The sequence below is a fragment of the Schistocerca piceifrons genome, chromosome 4, assembly GCF_021461385.2.
Source record: "Schistocerca piceifrons isolate TAMUIC-IGC-003096 chromosome 4, iqSchPice1.1, whole genome shotgun sequence".
Lineage (NCBI taxonomy): Eukaryota > Metazoa > Arthropoda > Insecta > Orthoptera > Acrididae > Schistocerca > Schistocerca piceifrons.
In genome coordinates this window covers 289,941,962-289,961,871 of record NC_060141.1, presented here as the reverse complement: position 1 = coordinate 289,961,871, position 19,910 = coordinate 289,941,962, and the positions used below count along the sequence as shown (strand labels likewise).

General features: G+C 41.1%; 1 protein-coding gene across 1 annotated transcript in view; it reads left to right on the top strand.

Moving 5' to 3' along the window:
* The first annotated feature begins 9,202 nt into the window (after positions 1–9,202).
* LOC124796337 overlaps positions 9,203–19,910 on the top strand; it is a 32,747-nt gene continuing 22,039 nt past the window's right edge. The window contains exon 1 of the mRNA XM_047260473.1: positions 9,203–9,327. Within this exon, the coding sequence (XP_047116429.1) occupies positions 9,226–9,327 (102 nt within the window). The 5' untranslated portion in view covers positions 9,203–9,225. The remainder of the gene's footprint in view (positions 9,328–19,910) is intronic.

Here is a 19,910-nt window from a genome sequence, read left to right as displayed (position 1 = left end):
TTTTAGCCCATGGTCACTAGAAAGTTTTCTTGCCTTGGTCTATATTACCACCTCTTAAAGTTTCCTACCCTACAATCTTAGCAACAATAGTCACAGTACATGTATTCTACTGTCAGTGGTTCCAGAAAGGTTTCCGCTTGTAATTTTCGACTCATTCGTCTTCGGTACAGGGACCCTTACCTCAGACTCATATATTTATCCTTCTCCATCACCCGTGAAAGTTTTTACCATCATCAGGGAATCACTCTATATATACATGCATTTACAGGCGCCAACGTCTATAACTATGACGCTCTGTGACGTCGTTGGATGACGTTTCCGGACATGGGTTTCTATATAAAACTTGATCTACTAATTCCTCTCTAAAACCTCTAATAGTGTGTTATATGAACTGTGAAACTAAAAAGAAAAACCTCCTCCTGAACTGGCTATGAAGGCCCAACGGTACCGATCGGATTCCGTGTCATCCTCAGCCCACAGGCGTCACTGGATGCAAGTATGGAGGGGCATGTGGTCAGCCCACCACTCTCCGGGCCGTATGTCAGTTTCCGAGGCCAGAGCCGCTACTTCTCAATCAAGTCGCTCCTCAGTTTGCCTCACAAGACCTGAGTGCACCCCGCTTGCCAACAGCGCTTGGCAGATCGGACAATCACCCACCCAAGTGCTAGCCCAGCCCGACAGCGCTTAACTATGGTGATCTGACGGCAACCAGTGTTAACACTGCGGCAAGGCCGTTGGCTGAATTGTAAAACACAATGTATATAAAGCGCGGTCAAGAAGTTGTCGTTTGAGGGCATTGAAACGTAGTACGACCCAAATGCGGATGTACAAGCACCAACATGTAGCCAACGGATTAATGTGGCATTCGTGGGTTTCTGACATGTGTGCGGTAAATGTGAAAACGTGAACTATGGTGACTTTGTTGCCAAATAGGGTCAAAGTAGAACCAACGTTTTGTTGTTCTTTTTTTGGCTACCAAAGAAAAAACACCGGTCGACTTCCAGTAGAGAATGAAGAATAGGTATGGTTCTGCATGTCTATGGAAAACCTCCATTGTTGAATGGTGCACCAAACTTCGTGCTGGTGCGATTCAACACAAGGTGCTAATCGACCTGAGAATGAAACAAAAGTTACCCCAACTCAAGTGGGAGACACCCATGCACCTGCCTTATGGTCCTGATGTCTGCTCATGCGATTTTCACTTCTTCAAGACCTTAAAAAAGCTCTTGGAGGTTCGATGATTTCTGTCGCATCTGGCTGGAAAGCAAGCAGTTCACGGACTTCTTCATACAGCAAGACACAACAGTGTTTTAACAAAAGGCTTTCTTCAACTTCTTGTATAGGTGGGATGATTGCCTCAATGCTCATGGTGATTTTGCCTGATTCACATGCCGATTCGGTACTGTTTTTCCTGTGAATGGGTATCCTTTTGATCGCCCCTTGTACCTTTGAAAATATCAATAAAATTATTGAGATAATTTTTCTTACTTAGGCCTGTGATCCTGAATGATTCCATCTGGACCTGTAACGATACTATCATAAATCTCAGTCTCATATGCACACATCTATCTCATTTGGTAGCAATTCCATTTGATCAGAAATATTCCCGAGGGTGTACTTGTGTGTTTTCAGATGTGAGCCTCAAGTGAATATATTTGCTATGGTGTGAATGTTCTCTAAATCTTTTCCTTAATGTCCTCCCTGTCTGACCAATATTAATTTCTGTAATGCTGTAGACGAATGATTCTGTATATTTCAAATTGATAATAAATGGGCACATGTTCAGTACTGTGTTGTAGTTTTTCCCCAAGCTGTTGCCAGTCTTAAATGACACTAAATAATATTACTTTGCTTAGACAGCTGTTTAATGTTACCTTAAACATTCCCACAATATAGAAGGATAGCATATTTAGTTTTGGTCTGTCATTTAATTTTCTTCAAATTTATTTCATATTTGTCTGTCTTCTCGTTGGTTTTCATATTTTTTTGCTACATAATTTGTCCACAATACACGGGTTATATCCATTTCTGTCTCAAGAAACCAAGTTCAGCTTTACTGGTACTATGATAATCCAGTCTGACTTGGAGGGGAAGAAGTCATGCTTGTGTATGGTTGGGCAACTGGTGTCATTGTTTATAAAAAGTCAATAGCTCCCAATTTCCTGTAAATATTGAATTGATGCTTGCCATAATATATTTCTATTCCTAGATCAAGAAAATTTATAGCACTATTGTCTTCAATTTCAGTCACATATTCTAAAGATGGATATACATCATCAAATAACTAAAGTCAGTTGTGGAGGTCATTAATGTCACCATGTATTAAATGCTAGTGCCATCTACATACCTTCAACAACAAATTATTTTTAATGGCTTCAGAGTTATTACATTGTATTGAGTGTTCAATGTTCAGTGTTATCTCAGACGATATTAGCAAGGTTGTTTAGCAGACAGCATTCCATGACAAGGCAGTCAGGTTACTTGTAATACTCTCCACTGAAGGAGAAGTAATTACAGCTCAAACACACACTAAGTGCCATGATTTATGAGATATTTACTTTCTGCAGTTGCAGAAGGCTTTTTCTAACCAGCTCAATAGATTCATCATCTGTTACATTTGTATACAGATTTACCACATCAAAGGGACATAAAATAGTATTACCTAGGAACTGCACTCACTGGTATTTCTAATTATACATTTTTCCTGGAGAACGTAGTTGTTCTTAATTTCTTCCATTTGTGGCAAAGTTCATAGCCTGGGCTATTAATGTAGTTAACAGTTTACCTGAATGGTGTGCCATTTATACGGAGTTTTGATTGGATCCTGAGCTTGGATGGTTGTGGGTTCATCACAAGACAATATTTGAGCTTGAGTGAATATAAATTATATGTTATTTATTTTGCTTTTAAGTTTTTTTTTTGAAAGTATCTCTAAGGACACAATTTAATATTAGAACATAATTTGCATCACAAATTTCAATCAAATTAAGATAACTCTTGTTATACATAATGGCCAAGGAATGCCTTTATCTGTCTCCAGGACTGAAGCTTGCCCCCAACAAGTTTAGTATTAATGCTTTTACAATGTGATATTTGTAAGTAAGTGATTTTCAGTATAGGAGCACTGCTGTAAAGCCTAATTGTCCATCTTTTTATTGTGTCTTACACTGAGGGATTGTTTTTTCAAGTCAATAAAACAATTGCTTCATACACAAACTCAGTATTAAGCCCATTTAACATTTTCACTAAAAATAAGTGAGCTATAGACAGGCTTTTATTAAGAGTGGCCTCCCATCTATACATCACTTCAAGCGCCGATTTTAGAAATTTCTCATTACAGTACTCCTTTAGTCTGTTGGAAACTTCATTCCTTAACTTGTTTTTCACATGGGTGAATGTTGAAACCATACTGGACGAAATGCATCTCTCGAGAAACATGATTGCAGCTCCACACTCCAGTAACTTCAGTTATGTGTACAGAGTCATTACACTTGCCTGTTGTGTTTTGATTGGCTGTAAGACAAACAGCGTAGTATATACATGATAAAATACATGACACAATATTGCCTTCTAATACCTGTTTATTACTACCGTTTCGGTCATTGACAATACTCCAGACAACTGTACAACAATAAAACAGAAGAAAAATCAGTGTACCACTAAACTGATCCTATGAAGTTAAACAGTCAATTTGAAATACTTACGAAATGTTCATACAATTGGTGACGTACGAAGAACAACTTAATCACTCAAAATATGTAATGAAATGATCAGTTTCCAGTAAAATAAGAGATTTCAGAGCGCTATTCAAGAGTAGAACAGAAGAGAAATACTTGAAAGTAGTTCGATGAAGCCTCTGCTAGACATGTACTTGTGAACTGCAGAGCAGTCAGACAGATAGATGTAAATGTATTAAATTACAACCAATATTCACGATTATTCACTTTCTGCTTCATTCATAAGTGTTCTTTTACACATAATGGCTCCATTTTTATATCATTGCGCTTCACTGACCCTAGATATAAAGCATCTTCGTTTTCATGTTGTGTAGTCGCACATACATCTTGTGTACTTTCTTTTGATGTTGCGTGACACTGTCGTCTTTTGTTTCGTTTCCTGTGGCTGCTGTTCCTTTGTGTGTCCTGACAGACACACATCATCACTCAGTCCAAACCGCTAGACATAAAAACTTTAAATTTATAGAAAATGTTGATCTTATATTGTAGGCGACGTCTGAAAACGGATTTTTTCAGGATTCCACCCCTAAGAGGGTGAAAGAAGGGTGTTTTTTTAATATGTCTCTATTATGACAGTTTTGAAACTACACCTACGAAATTTGCTACTTCGTTTCTCGTCCAGAAATAAAGAAATACCTGTTTCAGTATTTTTGAAAATTTAGCTCCTATAGGAGTGAAATAGTGCTTGAAAATTCATTTTTAAACAACTGCTACAGTATTTTTGAAGCTACATCTCTGAAAACTGGTATTTGACTTCTCGGTTGCAAATTTAAAAAAAAAAGTGGTTGCTGTGTTCTTGAAAATTTGGATAAGGGACGAAATGTTTTAAGAAACTGTTTCATTATGAAACCTTTTTTAAAGCTAAACGTCTGAAAATTTCAATTTGGCTTCCAGGTTAGAATTAAAAACACACGTGTTTCACTGTTCCTGCAAATTCAACCGCCAGGGGGTGATTTAGGCGATGAAAGTTTTTATGGAAATATTTCCTTATGCACGTAATTTTGAGGGTAGAGCTATGAAAAAGTGTTTTTGGTTTCTGTGTTAGAAATTTAAAAAAATATGTGTATCTCTCTGTTTTCTTAAATTCAGACTCTAAGGGAGTGAAATAGAGGCTGAAAAGGTTTATGAAAATATTTCATTGTGAAAGCATTCTAAAGCTTAATCTTTCAAAATTGGTACTACACTTCTCAGTTAGACACAAGGATATATGTGTCAGGGGATGATAGTTTCTAGAGGGTCACTACAAAAAAAATGCACACTATTTTTGTAAAAATACAGTTTTCATTCTGCATGTGTGAAAGTTTTACAGTGTGTAGATACATCTTTCCCGCTTGTTCTCAATCTTAGTTCAACCTGTTCCCATGAGTGGCGCCGTCACAGCATGTCTTCAAGATGGCTGCTATACTTGACGTTTGTCAGAAGCAAACGTGCTGTCATAGAATTCTTGTGCTGTGGAAACGAGACAGTGGGAAACATCCACAAGAGGTTGAAAAAGGTGTGTGTAGATGCTGCTGTCGATCGCATACAGTTAGTCGGTGGTCAAGCAGGTTACGTGATGAAAGCGGGCACGGCAATATTGAAGAGTGTCCTCGCAGAGGCAGGCCTCGTACTGCACACACTCCAGACAGTGTGCAGAGAGTTAACGAATTGGTGACTGCTGACAGACGCATCACAGTGAACGAATTGTCACGCTACGTTGGGATAGGGGAATGAAGTGTTTGCAGAATACTGAAAGAGTTGGCGTTAAATAAGGTTCGTGCCAGGTCGGTTCCCAGGATGTTGACAGTGGCTCACAAAGAAACAAGAAGTATGCAGCGAACATTTGGAACAGTATGAGAATGGTGGAGATGAATTTCTTGGAAGAATTGTGACAGGTGATGAAACATGGCTCCATCATTTTTCACCAGAGACGACGAGGCAACCAATGGAGTGGCATCATGGAAATTCACCCAAGAAAAAAAAATTCAAAACCACACCTTCTGCTGGAAAAGTTATGGCTACGGTGTTTTTCGATTCCGAAGGACTCTTGCTTGAGGACGTCATGCCAAGTGGAACCACCATAAATTCCAATGCATATGTGACGACACTAAAGAAACTTCAAACTCGACTGAGTCGTGTTCGACCACATCGGCAAAAGCAGGATGTTTTGCTGTTGCACGACAATTCATGGACACATGTCAGTCAAAACACCATGGAAGCGATCACAAAACTCGGATGGACAACACTGAAACACCCGCCTTACAATCCTGACCTGTCTCCATGTGACTATCATCTCTTTGGGAAACTGAAAGACGCTCTTCGTGGAACAAGGTTTGAAGATGATGACTCCCTTGTGCACGCAGCCAAACAGTGGCTCCAACAGGTTGGTCCAGAATTTTACCGTGCGGGTGTACAGGTGCTGGTTCCAAGATGGCGTAAGGCAGTTGAGAGGGATGGAAATTATGTGGAGAAACGAAAATATTGTTCCTAAAGGACGTACCTACACACCGTAAAACTTTCAAATATATATGGATATGGATAAAAACACACACACTGCGGCAAAGATACAGCACGAGAAAAAAGAAGAAACAAACTTTGTCTTTTCGAATGTATTTTACTGTCAATTGCAGTAATGCAGAATAGTACAGGGCAGGAACACGGACCTGCGACACCTTAGAGTCCCTCGAAATAGTCTCCCGAAGAATCCATCACACGCTGTCAACGCTATGGAAGACGCTGAATATCCGTGGCCTCACCATGTGTGAATCGCAATGTGTTCGAAAGTATGTTCCACACAATGTCTTTTACAGTTTTGGTGCAGGTCATAATCGCAACGTGATAAGTATGGTGAATTTGGTGGATGCTCCAGTACTTCCCATCCCCATGGCTCGAGTAGATTCCACACACACGCTGCCGTATGGGCTCTCGTGTTGCCCTGAAGATTTAATGCATCGTGCAGACGATCAGGGCGTTTCTCCCATCGTAGATGTCGTTGCAGGAAAGTGTGACATTATTATGATGCATTAATAGTTTGTCCATGTGGTCCGAAACGGCACAAAATCACTCCTCTAATGTCAGAGGCTATGATGACTGTTAACTTGACAGGAGAGGGATTGCGACAAATTTCTGCCTGCGTGTTGAACCTGAATGACGCTACTCCGCGGCCTGGCGTTTCAGTTCTGGCTCATAGTTGTTGGCCCAGAATTCATCTATGGCGACGACTGTCGCAAATATATTGTCGTCCTCCTCCTGGTAACGTGCTAGATGCACACGAGAAGTTTCGTAACGTGCCCCACTTTTCCACTTCACTTAGTATATGAGGCACTTACTACGCAGCAACTTACATGCATGTGCAGGTCGTCACGTAAAATCCTGTAGATTGTTGCCTTTTCAAGCCAGTACGGCGCTGTAATTGCTGCAGCGTCCATCTTCTGTCGTGCTTCAGCCGTTGGACGATCTTGGTACGAGAAGAGTCCACACGCATACTGACAGGCCCCCTGGTCGGTGCGTGTTGGCCGTTGCAGCTCTGTCACGCCTGAGTGCATCTACCCACCGAGCAACCGTCCGGTACGGTAGAACAGCATTTGCTACTGCTCCACGAGGTCCTCGTGGCATTGTCGCATAGTCCTTCCACGCTCGACTGCAGTCTTTGAGTAAGAGCGCTATTCAAATCGGGTAACTTTCATCCTGAACGGTTGCTCAACTCACACTGTGGTCTCTCTTCACGCTTCGCTCCCCCTAGAGTGCCTGTATAGGGAGAGAGTGGCCAACCGGACGATACGGTGTCCATTTTTCTGTCGAACCGCGGGCGGGACTTTTGAAAGGCCAGTAGTGGAGTAGTGGAGCACACACTCACCGAATCAAAAGCACAAGACAATATGGCGAAATCATTCTTTAAATGCCTTTGTTTCTAAGAATAACGTGGTATAATAATTTTCACACAGCCAATTTACAGGTCTATTTTCAAATTTAACTATGTATATTGCAAGTTGTTTTATATGTAGTAAAAAGCAAAAACGACTTACTTCGCATAGATAAGAGTACTTGGTTGATTTCCACAAGGCTCCTGTTTGATTTATCTCAGCCCTGATGACTGCGACTGCCCACTGCTTTCGTCTTTCTTCATTGCGTGGAAATGCTAACATGCGAAATCCACCTTCGCGTCTATTGGAACAACCAAATGCAGCACAACCTGGCATCGTTTACGAACGTCTGCAGAACGAATTACAGATGTCAAAAACAATGCTGTACAATTACTAACGTGTTTACTTCAAACATGTAGGCCTACCGACTTCATCACAAAACGCTTCATTATTTCAACTCGTATTTAAGATCGCTAACGCTAATTACGTACTAAAAACGATATATAACTGAATCTAACATGCATGCAAAACGCATAACAAGTCTCTCAATAATTCAAATACCTTTTAATCGCTTCCAAAAGCCTTCTGAACTTCAATTCAACTTAAAAGCACGGCGAACATAGGAAGCGCGAGAGACGTTTGGCGCCATTTTTATGCCAAAGCTAATCAACCAATCACGGGCAACTTCACCTATGGTCACTCTCTCCCTATACAGGGTCTCTACGCTCCCCTGGTAAGGACTGCCATCTAGCGTCACTGCACGATACTGTGGATGTTGGGGGAGACTCCTGATGCCCTGGAATGCACGTAGTTTGTAATGTACTATTGCGTACTATTGCGCTTGACAGTAAAACAAGTTTGCAGCAACAAACTTCTTTTCGCCTTTTTTCTCGTGTTATATCTCTGTGGTGGTTCTCCATCTCCATACATGTAAGGTTTACATATAAACTAACGTCCCATTTGCGTATTTCGCAATTTTTTTATTCGTTACCGTTTTCGATGCAAAAAAAGTGCCATGACTTTTACAGCGACGCTTGTATAACACCATCAATTGGCAAAACCAATGTTTTTTATAATATAGATAACTTTATGAAGATTAGTGTTTTATATTTTTCTAAATTTCCTTTTCAGCGGACTGTTTCCTTCCGGCGCATGAGAAAGCGAACAGGCGTCTCCCACAGAATAATTATCAAAACAGTAGTACTGCGCAACACGACATAGTGTTTGAAACAGGACGTAGCGTTCGGCTAACGTGAAACTCACGCTTTGTGATGAAAGCAGCCACGAGGAACATTTCACGTATTAGTGTGTCGCTGTGGGAAATGAGAGGAGACAGAGGCCGGCCAGATTCCATTCCTCGTTAAACATCGTGACAAAACAGCTAAACAGTGGTCTTTTTGTCACCACTTGGTGTAATTTGCTGCAGATGTTATCTACTGCGCTGACTTCCGCGCGGGTCATTTGTAACAGATTCATATCTGAGAGAAGCAGGAGGACGGTCCATGACGGCGCACAAAGCAGTGCGCTAATGAGGGCCGGACAACAGGAAGCGATGTCGGCGCTCGGATAGTCGCGGCTGGCCACATAAATCCCCGGGGCGCAGCTGTATCGCCGATACAGACACAGCGGCCCTGCACTCTGCCCAGATGGCGAACCTGCTTCCGCTGCCGCTGCTGCTCCCAGCGTTGCTGCTGCTGATGGTGTCCCCAAGTCGGCTGGTGGTGGCCATCTCCAGCGTCAAACCTATCGTACGTATAGACAAGTATGATGAATCAAAATATCTTCTTTTTCTTTTTTTCTTTTATTTCAGAATTGAGCCGGCCTGTGAGGCCGAGCAGTTCTAGGTGCTTCAGTCTGGAAGCGCGTGACCGCTACGGTCGCAGGTTCGAATCCTGCCTCGGGCATGGATGTGTGTGATGTCCTTAGGTTAGTTAGGTTTAAGTAGTTCTAAGTTCTAGGGGACTGTTGACCTCAGATGTTAAGGCTCATAGTGCTCAGAGCCATTTGAACCATTTTCAGAATTGACATTTATCTGCACACCATCACAGCCAGTTCATTCATATCGGTATTTTAACCATCTCTGATTCTGCAAATTGCACATTACTGTTGTCTTTTCCTTTCTTTTTAATTACTAGCTGAGAAACCCGGCACTGTCCGGGTATCCATTTTGGCAGTTTTGTATAAGAAATGAAAACAAAAAATTAACTGTGTTCTAGTGAAGTATAAAATAATCATTTCCATATTTTCGAGGAAACGTCACTGTAATAATGAAATAGTCGTACAAAGAAATATGCATAACGCACGAATGTACATAATTACAGAATCCAAATTAGGAAACATGATCCCAGTCGGTTTCAGTTAGCTGGGCGCTGCCGCTTCGCGTACCTAAAATGCTATTTTCTAAGTGTCTCCGTGGCAACGCTTCTTCATAGCTCTATAGACGGCTATCGTTCTCGCCTAAATTCAATTGCTCTTCGCAGTTGGAAGCGTTGCCAGGTGTCAGAGATTTTCTTAAGGTGACTCGACTACAGGTGTGTCTTAGCAGTAAAGAATAAATATATTACAGCTTCATGCATGATAAGCTGGTTTTTAAATTGTGTTTATGAGATAATATGTGTCGTACAGTGATACTTTGGTGTAGGTGCATTCTGCGAAATAGAATGTGAATAGAATCAGTAGGAACGGAATAATAAATTTAAACGTCATATATCATGTGGCTCTTTTTCGTCAATCTCAGTATTTTATCTGATTAATAATTTGATTAATAATGGACGTATTTCACTACTAACAGTGACGTTAAAGTATTTACAGCCGTGATCCATAGCACTTTTGTTTCCCAAAATTAATTTTTGTGATAATCTAATTGGATTCTTATGGATGGTGTTCTTAATCCCTTTATTTAGTTTTCAAATTCCCGACTAATGTGCAAATAAAACTAAATTATAATTGTTGAATACCACTACAAAATTCAGTCAGACTACAAACTTCACAAAATTTTCAACTTCCTTTTATTGTACAGCGATTCAAACACTTGGATTAGCTTCTTTTACGGTTTTTTCAGAGTTCGTGACTGACTTCCACACAATACTGTATTCAAGCCATACATTCTCAGAAATTCTGTATTCAAATTAAGGCGTTATTTGATACTAATAGATTTCTTTGAGCCAGAAAAGCCTTTTCCCCTGTGGTAGTGTCCTTTTCATGTCATTCTTGCTTCGTCCATGATGTGTAATTTTGCTTTCAAGGTACTAGAATTCCTTCACTTCATCTACTTATTGGTCCATAATTTTTACGTTTAATTTAGCAGTGCTCCCACTTGTGCTGACCCTCACTACTTTCGTATTTCTACAGTTTAATTGCAGTTCATATTCTACACACGTTTATTTAATTACAACTCTTCTCACTTCCACTGAGGATAGCAGTGCCATCAGCAAACCTGATTATAGTGTCGTTTCACCTTTAACCTTGGATTTCCGTTATTGCTTCTTCGAAATATAGGCTAAATGGTAAGGGTGAAGCACTACATCCCTGTCATACACCTTCGGTCTTTGGCCTCCCATTCGTATTATTGTCTCATGCTCACTGTGTATATAATATATTATTCCCCTATACCTTACACTCAGTTTTCTGTGAATTTCTAACGTTTGCACCATTTTGCGTTGTCGAATGCATTTTCTGGATCGATAAAAATCTTTATTTTTCTTGAGTCTTGTTTGTATTGTTACGTGCAACATCAGAACTGCCTGTCTGGTGACTTTTATCTTTCCTAGTGGTTCAAATGGCTCTGAGCACTATGGGACTTAACATCTGTGGTCATCAGTCCCCTAGAACTTAGAACTACTTAAACCTAACTAACCTAAGGACATCACACACATCCATGCCCGATGCAGGATTCGAACCTGCGACCGTAGCAGTCGCGCGATTCCGGACTGAGCGCCTAGAACCGCGAGACCACCGCGGCCGGCTCTTTCCTAGTGCGTAATTGATTGTCTTCTGACATACTCCCGTTTCATGTCACATTATGTGGTATATTATTATTGTGAGTAATTTGGATGCGTATTTCTCGCATTTATTTTCACTTTCTGTTTTCAAGATTGTGTGAACGATATTTTTCCGAATGTCTGACGATATGTCTCAAGTGTCATACATTATTCTGCACCATCATATTTCAAGTAATGCCCCTGATAGCGAATTCACTAATCCCAACGTTTCTGTCACTTCCGAAATTCATATAGGAAGTATTTCTTTGGTAAGCTATTTAGTACCATATAGTGTATCAAGTTGCACCTATGTTCTTGGGGTAGCGTCTTTGATTGATAATCAAAACGCCCTCGGTCCCGGGTTCGAATTACAACGGCTTAAATTTTTATTAATAATAAGCATTGGAGGCCTAAGACTTCCAGCATAAGAAGTCCCCTCATTCTGCCAATGGCTTTGTCAAAGAGAGCAGAGGAGCGGACAGAGGTTCAGGGCACTCTCTTGTCCTTGGGGTGGGAAACTGCCCATAAAGGCGGAAGAATTAGCAATGATCAACGGCATAAGGATTCAGAAGACAATGGAAACCATTGCACTGAAGATACATAATGTGTATCCACAGGACATGTTGCCTGAAAATCTCTCCATTTGCAAATAATTTCGGAATAGTCCCCTATACGGATCTCCGATGTGGAACAGCGAAAGGGGCGGTGACCATGAAAGCAAGATTGAATAACCAACGAAAAGATAACATTCTACGAGTCGGGGCGTGGAATGTCAGAAGCTTGAGCGTAGTAGGGAAGCTAGAAAATCTGAAAAGGCAGATGCAAAGGTTCAGTATTAGGGGTCAGTGAAGTGAAATGGAAAGAAGACAAGGATTTCTGGTCAGATGAGTACAGGATAATATCAACAGCAGCAGAAAATGGCATAACGGGAGTGGGAATCATTATTAATAGGAAGATAGGGTAAAGAATGTGTTACTATGAACACTTCCGTGGTAGGGCTGTTCTCATCGGAATCGAAAGCAAACCAACACCGACAACACAGTTCAGATATACATGCCGACGTCGCAAGGTGAAGATGAGGAGATAGGGAAAGTATACGATGATCTTGAAAGAGTAATACAGTACACAAATGGAGATCGAAATCTAATACTCATGGGAGACTTGAATGCAGTTGTAGGAGAAGAAGCAGAAGAAGAAGTTACAGGAGAATACCGGCTCAGGACAAGGAACGAGAAAGAGGAGAAAGGCTAACTGAGTTCTGTAATAAATTTCAATTGTAGTAGCAAATCCTCTGTTCAAGAATCACAAGAGGAGTGGGTATACTTGGAAGTGAGCGACCGATACGGGAAAATTTCAGGTAGATTACATCATAGCCAGACAGAAATTGGAAATCAGATACTGGGCTGTAAGTTGTACCCAGGAGCAGATATATAGTCAGATAATTATGTAGTAGTGATGGAGAGGAGTAGACTTAAATTTAAGAGATTAGTCAGAAAAATCAATATGCAAAGAAGTGGGATACAGAAGTATCAAAGAATAAAGATATATGCTCGACCTTCTCTAAAGCTATAGATACAGTAATAAGAAATAGCTCAGCAGACAGTACAGTTGAAGAGAAGTGACATTTCTAAAAAGAGCAATCACTGAAGTTAGAAAGAAAATTATAGGTACAAAGAAGGTAACTGTGAAGAAACCTTGCATAACAGAAGAAATTCTTCAGTTGATCGATGAAAGAAGGAAGTACAAAGACGTTCAGGGAAAATCAGCAACACAGAAATAAAAGTTTCTCAGGAATAAAAATAAATAGGAAGTGCAAGGAAGCTAAGACGAAATTGCTGCATGAAAAATGTGAAGAAATCAAAAAAGAAATGGTTGTCGGAGAGACTGACACAGTATATAGGAACAACATTCGGTAAAATTAAAAGCAAGGGTGGTAACATTAAGAGTGTAACGGCAATTCCAGTGTTAAATGCAGAAGAGAGAGCGAGTAGGTGGAAAGAGTATACTGAAGGTCTCTTTGAAGGGGAGATTTGTCTGAAGTAATAGAAGAAGATACAGGAGTCGATTTAGAGGAGAGAGTGGATCAAGTATTAGAACCATAATTTAAAAGAGCTTTGGAGGACTGAAGATTAAATGAGATAAAAGGGATAGATGATATTCCATCAGAATTTCCAATATTCTGTTGGTGTGTAGAATGTATGAGTCTGGCGACATACCATCTGACTTTCAGAAAAATATCAAACAAAAAATTCAGAAGTCTGAAAGAACTGGCAAGTGCGAGAATTATCGCACAATCAACTTAACAGATCATGCACCCAAATTGCCTATAAAAATAATATACAGAAAAATGGAATAGAAAAGTGAGGATGTGTTAGACGACTATCAGTTTGGCTTTAGGAAAGATAAAGGCACCAGAGGAGCAATCCAATTGTTGCGGTTGATAATGGAGAGCACTCCGTCTTCAGGCCACAAGTAGCCGATCGGGACCATCCGACCGCCGTATCATCCTCAGATGAGGATGCGGATAGGTAGCTCCTCAATTGGCATCACGAAGCTGAGTGCAGCCCGAAAAATAGCAACAGGGCATGGCAGCCCGGATAGCCACCCATCCCAGTGCCGGCCACACCCGACAGCACTTAAATTCGGTGCGGATGGGAATCGGTGTATCCACTGTGGCAAGGCCGTTGCCCTTGATAATTGAAGCAACACAAAAAAATAGTATTCATCGATCTGGAAAAAAGGGTTCGAGAATGTAAAATGTTGCAAAACGTCCGGAATTCTGAACAAAATAGGGGTAAGCTACAGGGAGAGGCGGATAATATACAATATGTACAAGAGCCAAGAGGGGGTAATAAGAATGGACGACCAAGAACAAAGTGCTCGAATTAAAAAGGGCGTAAGACGGGGATGTAGTCTTTCTCCCCTACTGCTCGGTCTGTACATCGAAGATTCAATTAAAGAAAGGTTCAGGAGTGGAATTATAATTCAAGGTGAAAGGATATCAATGATACGATTAGTTGACGACATTGCTATCCTGAGTGAAAGTGAAGAACAATTACATGATCTGCTGAATAGAACGAACAATCTAATGGGTACAGAACACAGAGTGAGAGTAAGTCGAAGAAAGACGAAAGCAATTTGAAGTAGCAGAAATGAGAGCTGCAATAAACTTAACGTCAGGATTGATGGTCACGAAGTAGATGATTTTAAGTAGTCTATCTAGGCAGCTAAATAACCGATGACGGAAGGAGCAAGGTGAACATCAAAAGCACACCAGCACTGGCAAAAAGGGCATTCCTGGCCAAGAGAAATCTATTTTTATTAAACATAGTCCTTAATTTGGGGAAGAAATTTCTGAGAATGTACGTTTGGAGCACAGCGTTGAAGGGTAGTGAAACATGGACTGTGGAAAAACCGGAACAGGAGAGAATCGAAGCATTTGAGATGTAGTGCTACAGGCGAATGTTGATGCTTGGTGGACTGATAAGGTAAGGAATGAGGATGCTCTGTCCGAAATCGGAGAGGAAATGAATATGTGGAAAACACTGACATGGAGAAGTGACTCGATGGCAGGACATCTGTTAAAACATCAGGGAATGACTTATTAGAGGGAGCTGCAGAGATCGAAAACTGTTGTGGAAAGCAGAGATTGGAATACATTCAACAAATAATTGGAAACGTTGGTAGCTACTCTGAGATGAAGAGGTTTTGATCTTCATCTTGGATAAGGGGAAGAATTCACATGGGACCAAATCTTGTAATAATAATTGTAATTATGTTTTTAATAAAAAAATTACGAATAATATTGCGTGTATATGCCGTCGTACATTGTCTTGGTGAAGTGTATAAAATATCGTTTATCACATCTGTAAAAGTATTTTCTCCTCGTGTCCTCCGTTAGACGCCTTAAACCGTAGTAGTACAGCTGTTTACATCTGACCACATGCAATTCTTGATATTTTTGTCTTATTTGTATTGTCAAATACAACATCAGAACTGCCTCTGTGGTAGCATTTAACTTCCCTAATGCAAATTGATTGTCACGAAATGTCGAGTGCCATCGACAGTGGATATCAAACCGATTCCTTATTTTTATATTTTCAGAATGCATTCAACACTGTACCTCACAAGTGGCTTGTAATCAAATGACCTGCTTGTGGAATATCGTCTCAGTTACGCATTGGATTCATGATTTCCTGTCAAAGAGTTCACAGTTCTTAGCAACTGACGGAAGGTCATCGAATAAAACAGAAATGATTTCCGGCATTCCCCAAGGTTGTGTTATAGGGCCTCTGCTGTTCCTTATCTACAGGGTGATTATAATTAATTAAACTTTCAAACCGGTGTAGAAATAGCAGCACTGGTCAGAATGACGTCAAACTGCAACGGAATATTATAGGAGAAGGGGGAAAACTTATGGCAGAAGAAAAGTAAATGGTTACAAAATTTAGCAATAGATGGTGCTGTAAGCATCATAATTTAACATTGGCCGGCTAAAAATGACAAATGAATCATACAACAATGCCTGCGGTGTACGTTTGACATTAAACAAAATGTACTTGCATAGGGGTAAAGGTGTGATATTGTTAGTTACGTAAGCCCATCCACCACGGCAAGATAAAATCACATCGGATGGGAAAAATCTGTTTTAACTATCCCGAGGCCAAAAAGTGCATGCAAAGCACCAATCACATCACAACGGTTTTTAATTGTCCCGAGGCCAAAAACCGCATAAAAGCATCAATCAAAATCGAATCGAATTATTAATTTCCGTGTGACTGATGCAAAATATATTCAATAAGCTGTCCACCGTTTTCAGCAACAAGTTGAAATCGAGAAAATGCATGTTCCTTAACTGATCGAAGTGTTTCCGGGGTCACGTTCAGAATGTGTTACGCAATGCGTGCCTTCAGTGCAGCTAAGTTTGCTATCGCAACACTAAACACAACATCTTTCAGACAGCCCCATAGCCAGAAGTCACATAGATTAAGATCATGGGATCGGGACGGCCAGGCTGTAAGGAAATGGCGTATGATAATTCTAGTATTTCCGAATGGTGCTTCAGCAGATGCTTAACTGGATTTGCAATGTGCGGAGGTGCGCCATCTAGCATAAAAATGATCCCATCCACACATCCACGCTGTTGGAGAGCTGAAATGACATGGTAGAGCAAATGACACTCATAGCGCTTACCAGTGACGGTACAGGTAACAGGACCGGAATCACCTATCTCTTCGAAGAAATATGGCCCTGTGATAAATGATGCCGTTAACCCGCACCACACAGTGATCATTTCAGGATGAAGTGGTGGGTTTTCCGTTGCCCATATCCGACAATTCTGTGTATTGACACTTCCTGTTAGATTGAAGTGGGCTTCGTCTGTCCACAAAATCATCCACGGCCAGTCACTGTCCACTTTCATGCGAGCAATAAACTCTAAAGCAATGGTTCAACAGGAAGCAAGTCTTGTACATGCGTAATTTTGAATGGATAGCAAAGAAGAATGTTTCGTAGGATTTTACGTACCGTGCTCCTGGGTATGTCCAATGTTTGGGCAATTCTCCGTGCACCACACGCCGGCCGTGGTGGCCGTGCGGTTCTAGGCGCTACAGTCTGGAACTGCAGGACCGCTACGGTCGCAATTTCGAATCCTGCCTCAGGCATGGATGTGTGTGATGTCCTTACGTTAGTTAGGTTTAAGTAGTTCTAAGTTCTAGGGGACTGATGACCTTCGAAGTTAAGTCCCATAGTGCTCAGAGCCATTCGAACCATTTTAGCCGTGCACTACACGTTCACACACCACCACTCGTCTCCTCCTGCATTGCTGCGGCCATTGCTTCTACTGACGTGGAATCAATTCGTTTCCTCCCTGTACGAGCTTGCACACCAAAAGAACCCTTCTTTTCGAATTTCCGAATCATTTTCTCCAGACTCACGGCAGCCATCGGACCAACGCCTTTTTTAAACTCTTCAGTGTGTGGAACTTCTGCAGAGCGACATGTGCACAGTCATCGTTCTTGTAACACAGCTTTACAAGTAGAGCGCGATCCTGCATTAGGACAGTCATGTCGAACGTCACAGCCGCGAAAGGAGGAAAAGCCGTGTACCTGGCGTATTTATACCAACTCCAATGGATCGTGCGCATGGGAGGTGTTTTTATTTACGTATTCTGACACGCAGAGCACCATCCATTGATCGATTTTCACTCTATTTTTTTCTTCGGCCGTACAGTTTCCCCCGTCTCCGATAATGTTCCGTTGCAATTTGGCGTTATTCTGACCAGTGGTGTTATTTGTACAGCGTTTTGAAAGTTTAACTTTCATTATAATCACCCTGTATATTGACGATTTTATTACACAATCGGAGCGCTGTCTTGAGTTGTTTGCAGCTTCTGCTGTCGTCTACGTCTAGCAAAGTTATCAGAAGATCAAATAAGTTGCAAAAAGATTTAGAAAAGATGTCTATATGGTGCGCAAATTAGCAATTGACCCTAAGAGTGACATGTGTAAGGTCATTTATATGAGTGCTATAAGGAATCCGATAAACTTCGCCTACACGATAAATCAATCGGATCTAAAGGACGCAAATTCAACTAAATACCTCGGAATTACAATTAAGAACATCCTAAATGGGGAAGAACCCATAGAAAATGTTTAGGGAAGGTGAAACAAAGACTGCTTTTTATTGGCAGAACACTTAGGTGATGCGACAGATCCACTAAACAGACTTGCTACACTACGCTTGTCCGTCCTCTGTTGGAGTACTACTGCGCTGTATGGGATTCTTACCAGACGGGATTAACGTAATACATCGAGAAAGTTCAGAGAAGTGGAGTACGTTTTGTACTATCGAGAAATAGAGGAGAGGGTGCCACAGACATGATACAGAATTTGAGGTGGACGTCGTTAAAAAAAAAAAAAAGGCGTTTCGAGTTGCGGTGGGATCTTCTTTCTTCCAGTCGCCAACCTTCTCCGAATGCCAAAAAATTTTGTTGGAGCCGACCTAAATAGGGAGAAACGATCATCATAATAAAATAAGGGAAATCAGAGCTCGCACAGAAAGACATAGCTGTTCGTTTTTTCCGTGAATGTCCGAGGGTGGAATAAAAAAGAATTATTGTGAAGATGGTTCGATGAACCCTCTGCCAGACATTTGAGTGTGATTGGCAGAGTATCCTTGTAGATGTAGATGTAGACAAGAAGGGACAAAATCTTTACGAACAATCCCGTCATTGTAAATGAATAGATTAATAAGGACTTAATGTTACTCTTGTATAGCTTCTTCTGGCCGAGGCGAAAATGGATACTTCCATTGTAACGGTTGCTGCTTGGTTTCATTGTCGTAGCCTTAGTACCCTCTTTCGTCAACAGTGACTACCTTTGAAAGAACGTTTATATTGCCTTGTATCGTTTATTTAAGTTATCTACAGGCTTCCAAGTGATGTGGCTTCTGGTCATCTTGTATTAGTCGTAGCACATATTCACTGCAATCCCTTTCATGTTAAAATGCACCATAACTCATCACCAATGCAGTGCAGACATCTTGGACCCTCTGTCTGCGCTCTAGTACAATCAGATGACTCACTTTCTAAATATTTTCTGGTTTGATACCATTTGACTACCGGCCGGAACGGCCACCATCGTCAGTCGGCGTTCGACCGTTTTCGAAAATATTATAACAGTCATTCCAGTCGTAAGTCTTTATAAGACGTAGTGTGTCGTCTTCACAAGCTTTTTGAAGATTTTATGCAGCGGTTTTCCCACGTGTAAATCGAAACTTTATATTAACACTCTACTTTTTCATATCAGCTGTTGCAAAAAAGCAAATCATGGAAACTCTGCCGTTGAAACATGCTCACCAACAGCTAACCAAATCACTCAGCTCGTAACGACTTACCACACTGCCGTATGGAGAGACGCCTAACGGTATTTCACTGAACCCGTAAACATTTTGGAGCAACATACAAATTTCGGGGTTTTTTGGATACCACTTCGAAATAACACCCACGTCCAAAGGCTAGAAGGGTAGTTCAACAAGTGGCTCTCATTTAACAATTCACCACGGAGGTCGGCAAGGGGAGGAGAATTGTTGGCGTAAAATTCCTGATTCCAGGTATCTCGGAGCGTCTCTTAAAGTGATGGCATATGGCACTGTTGACGGTGGTCCGTCCGCTGCATCAAACGTTAAGTTCGGCAGTCCCCTAGATGCTATTCGACAGGAGTACACTACGTGCTGCCACCGGTTTCCATCCTCTCCCTTCTCACTTCATCATGTAACATAAACATAAAACTACACGATGCACTTACCCATTATACTCACTTACTCTCTACAACTACACATACGACACATCC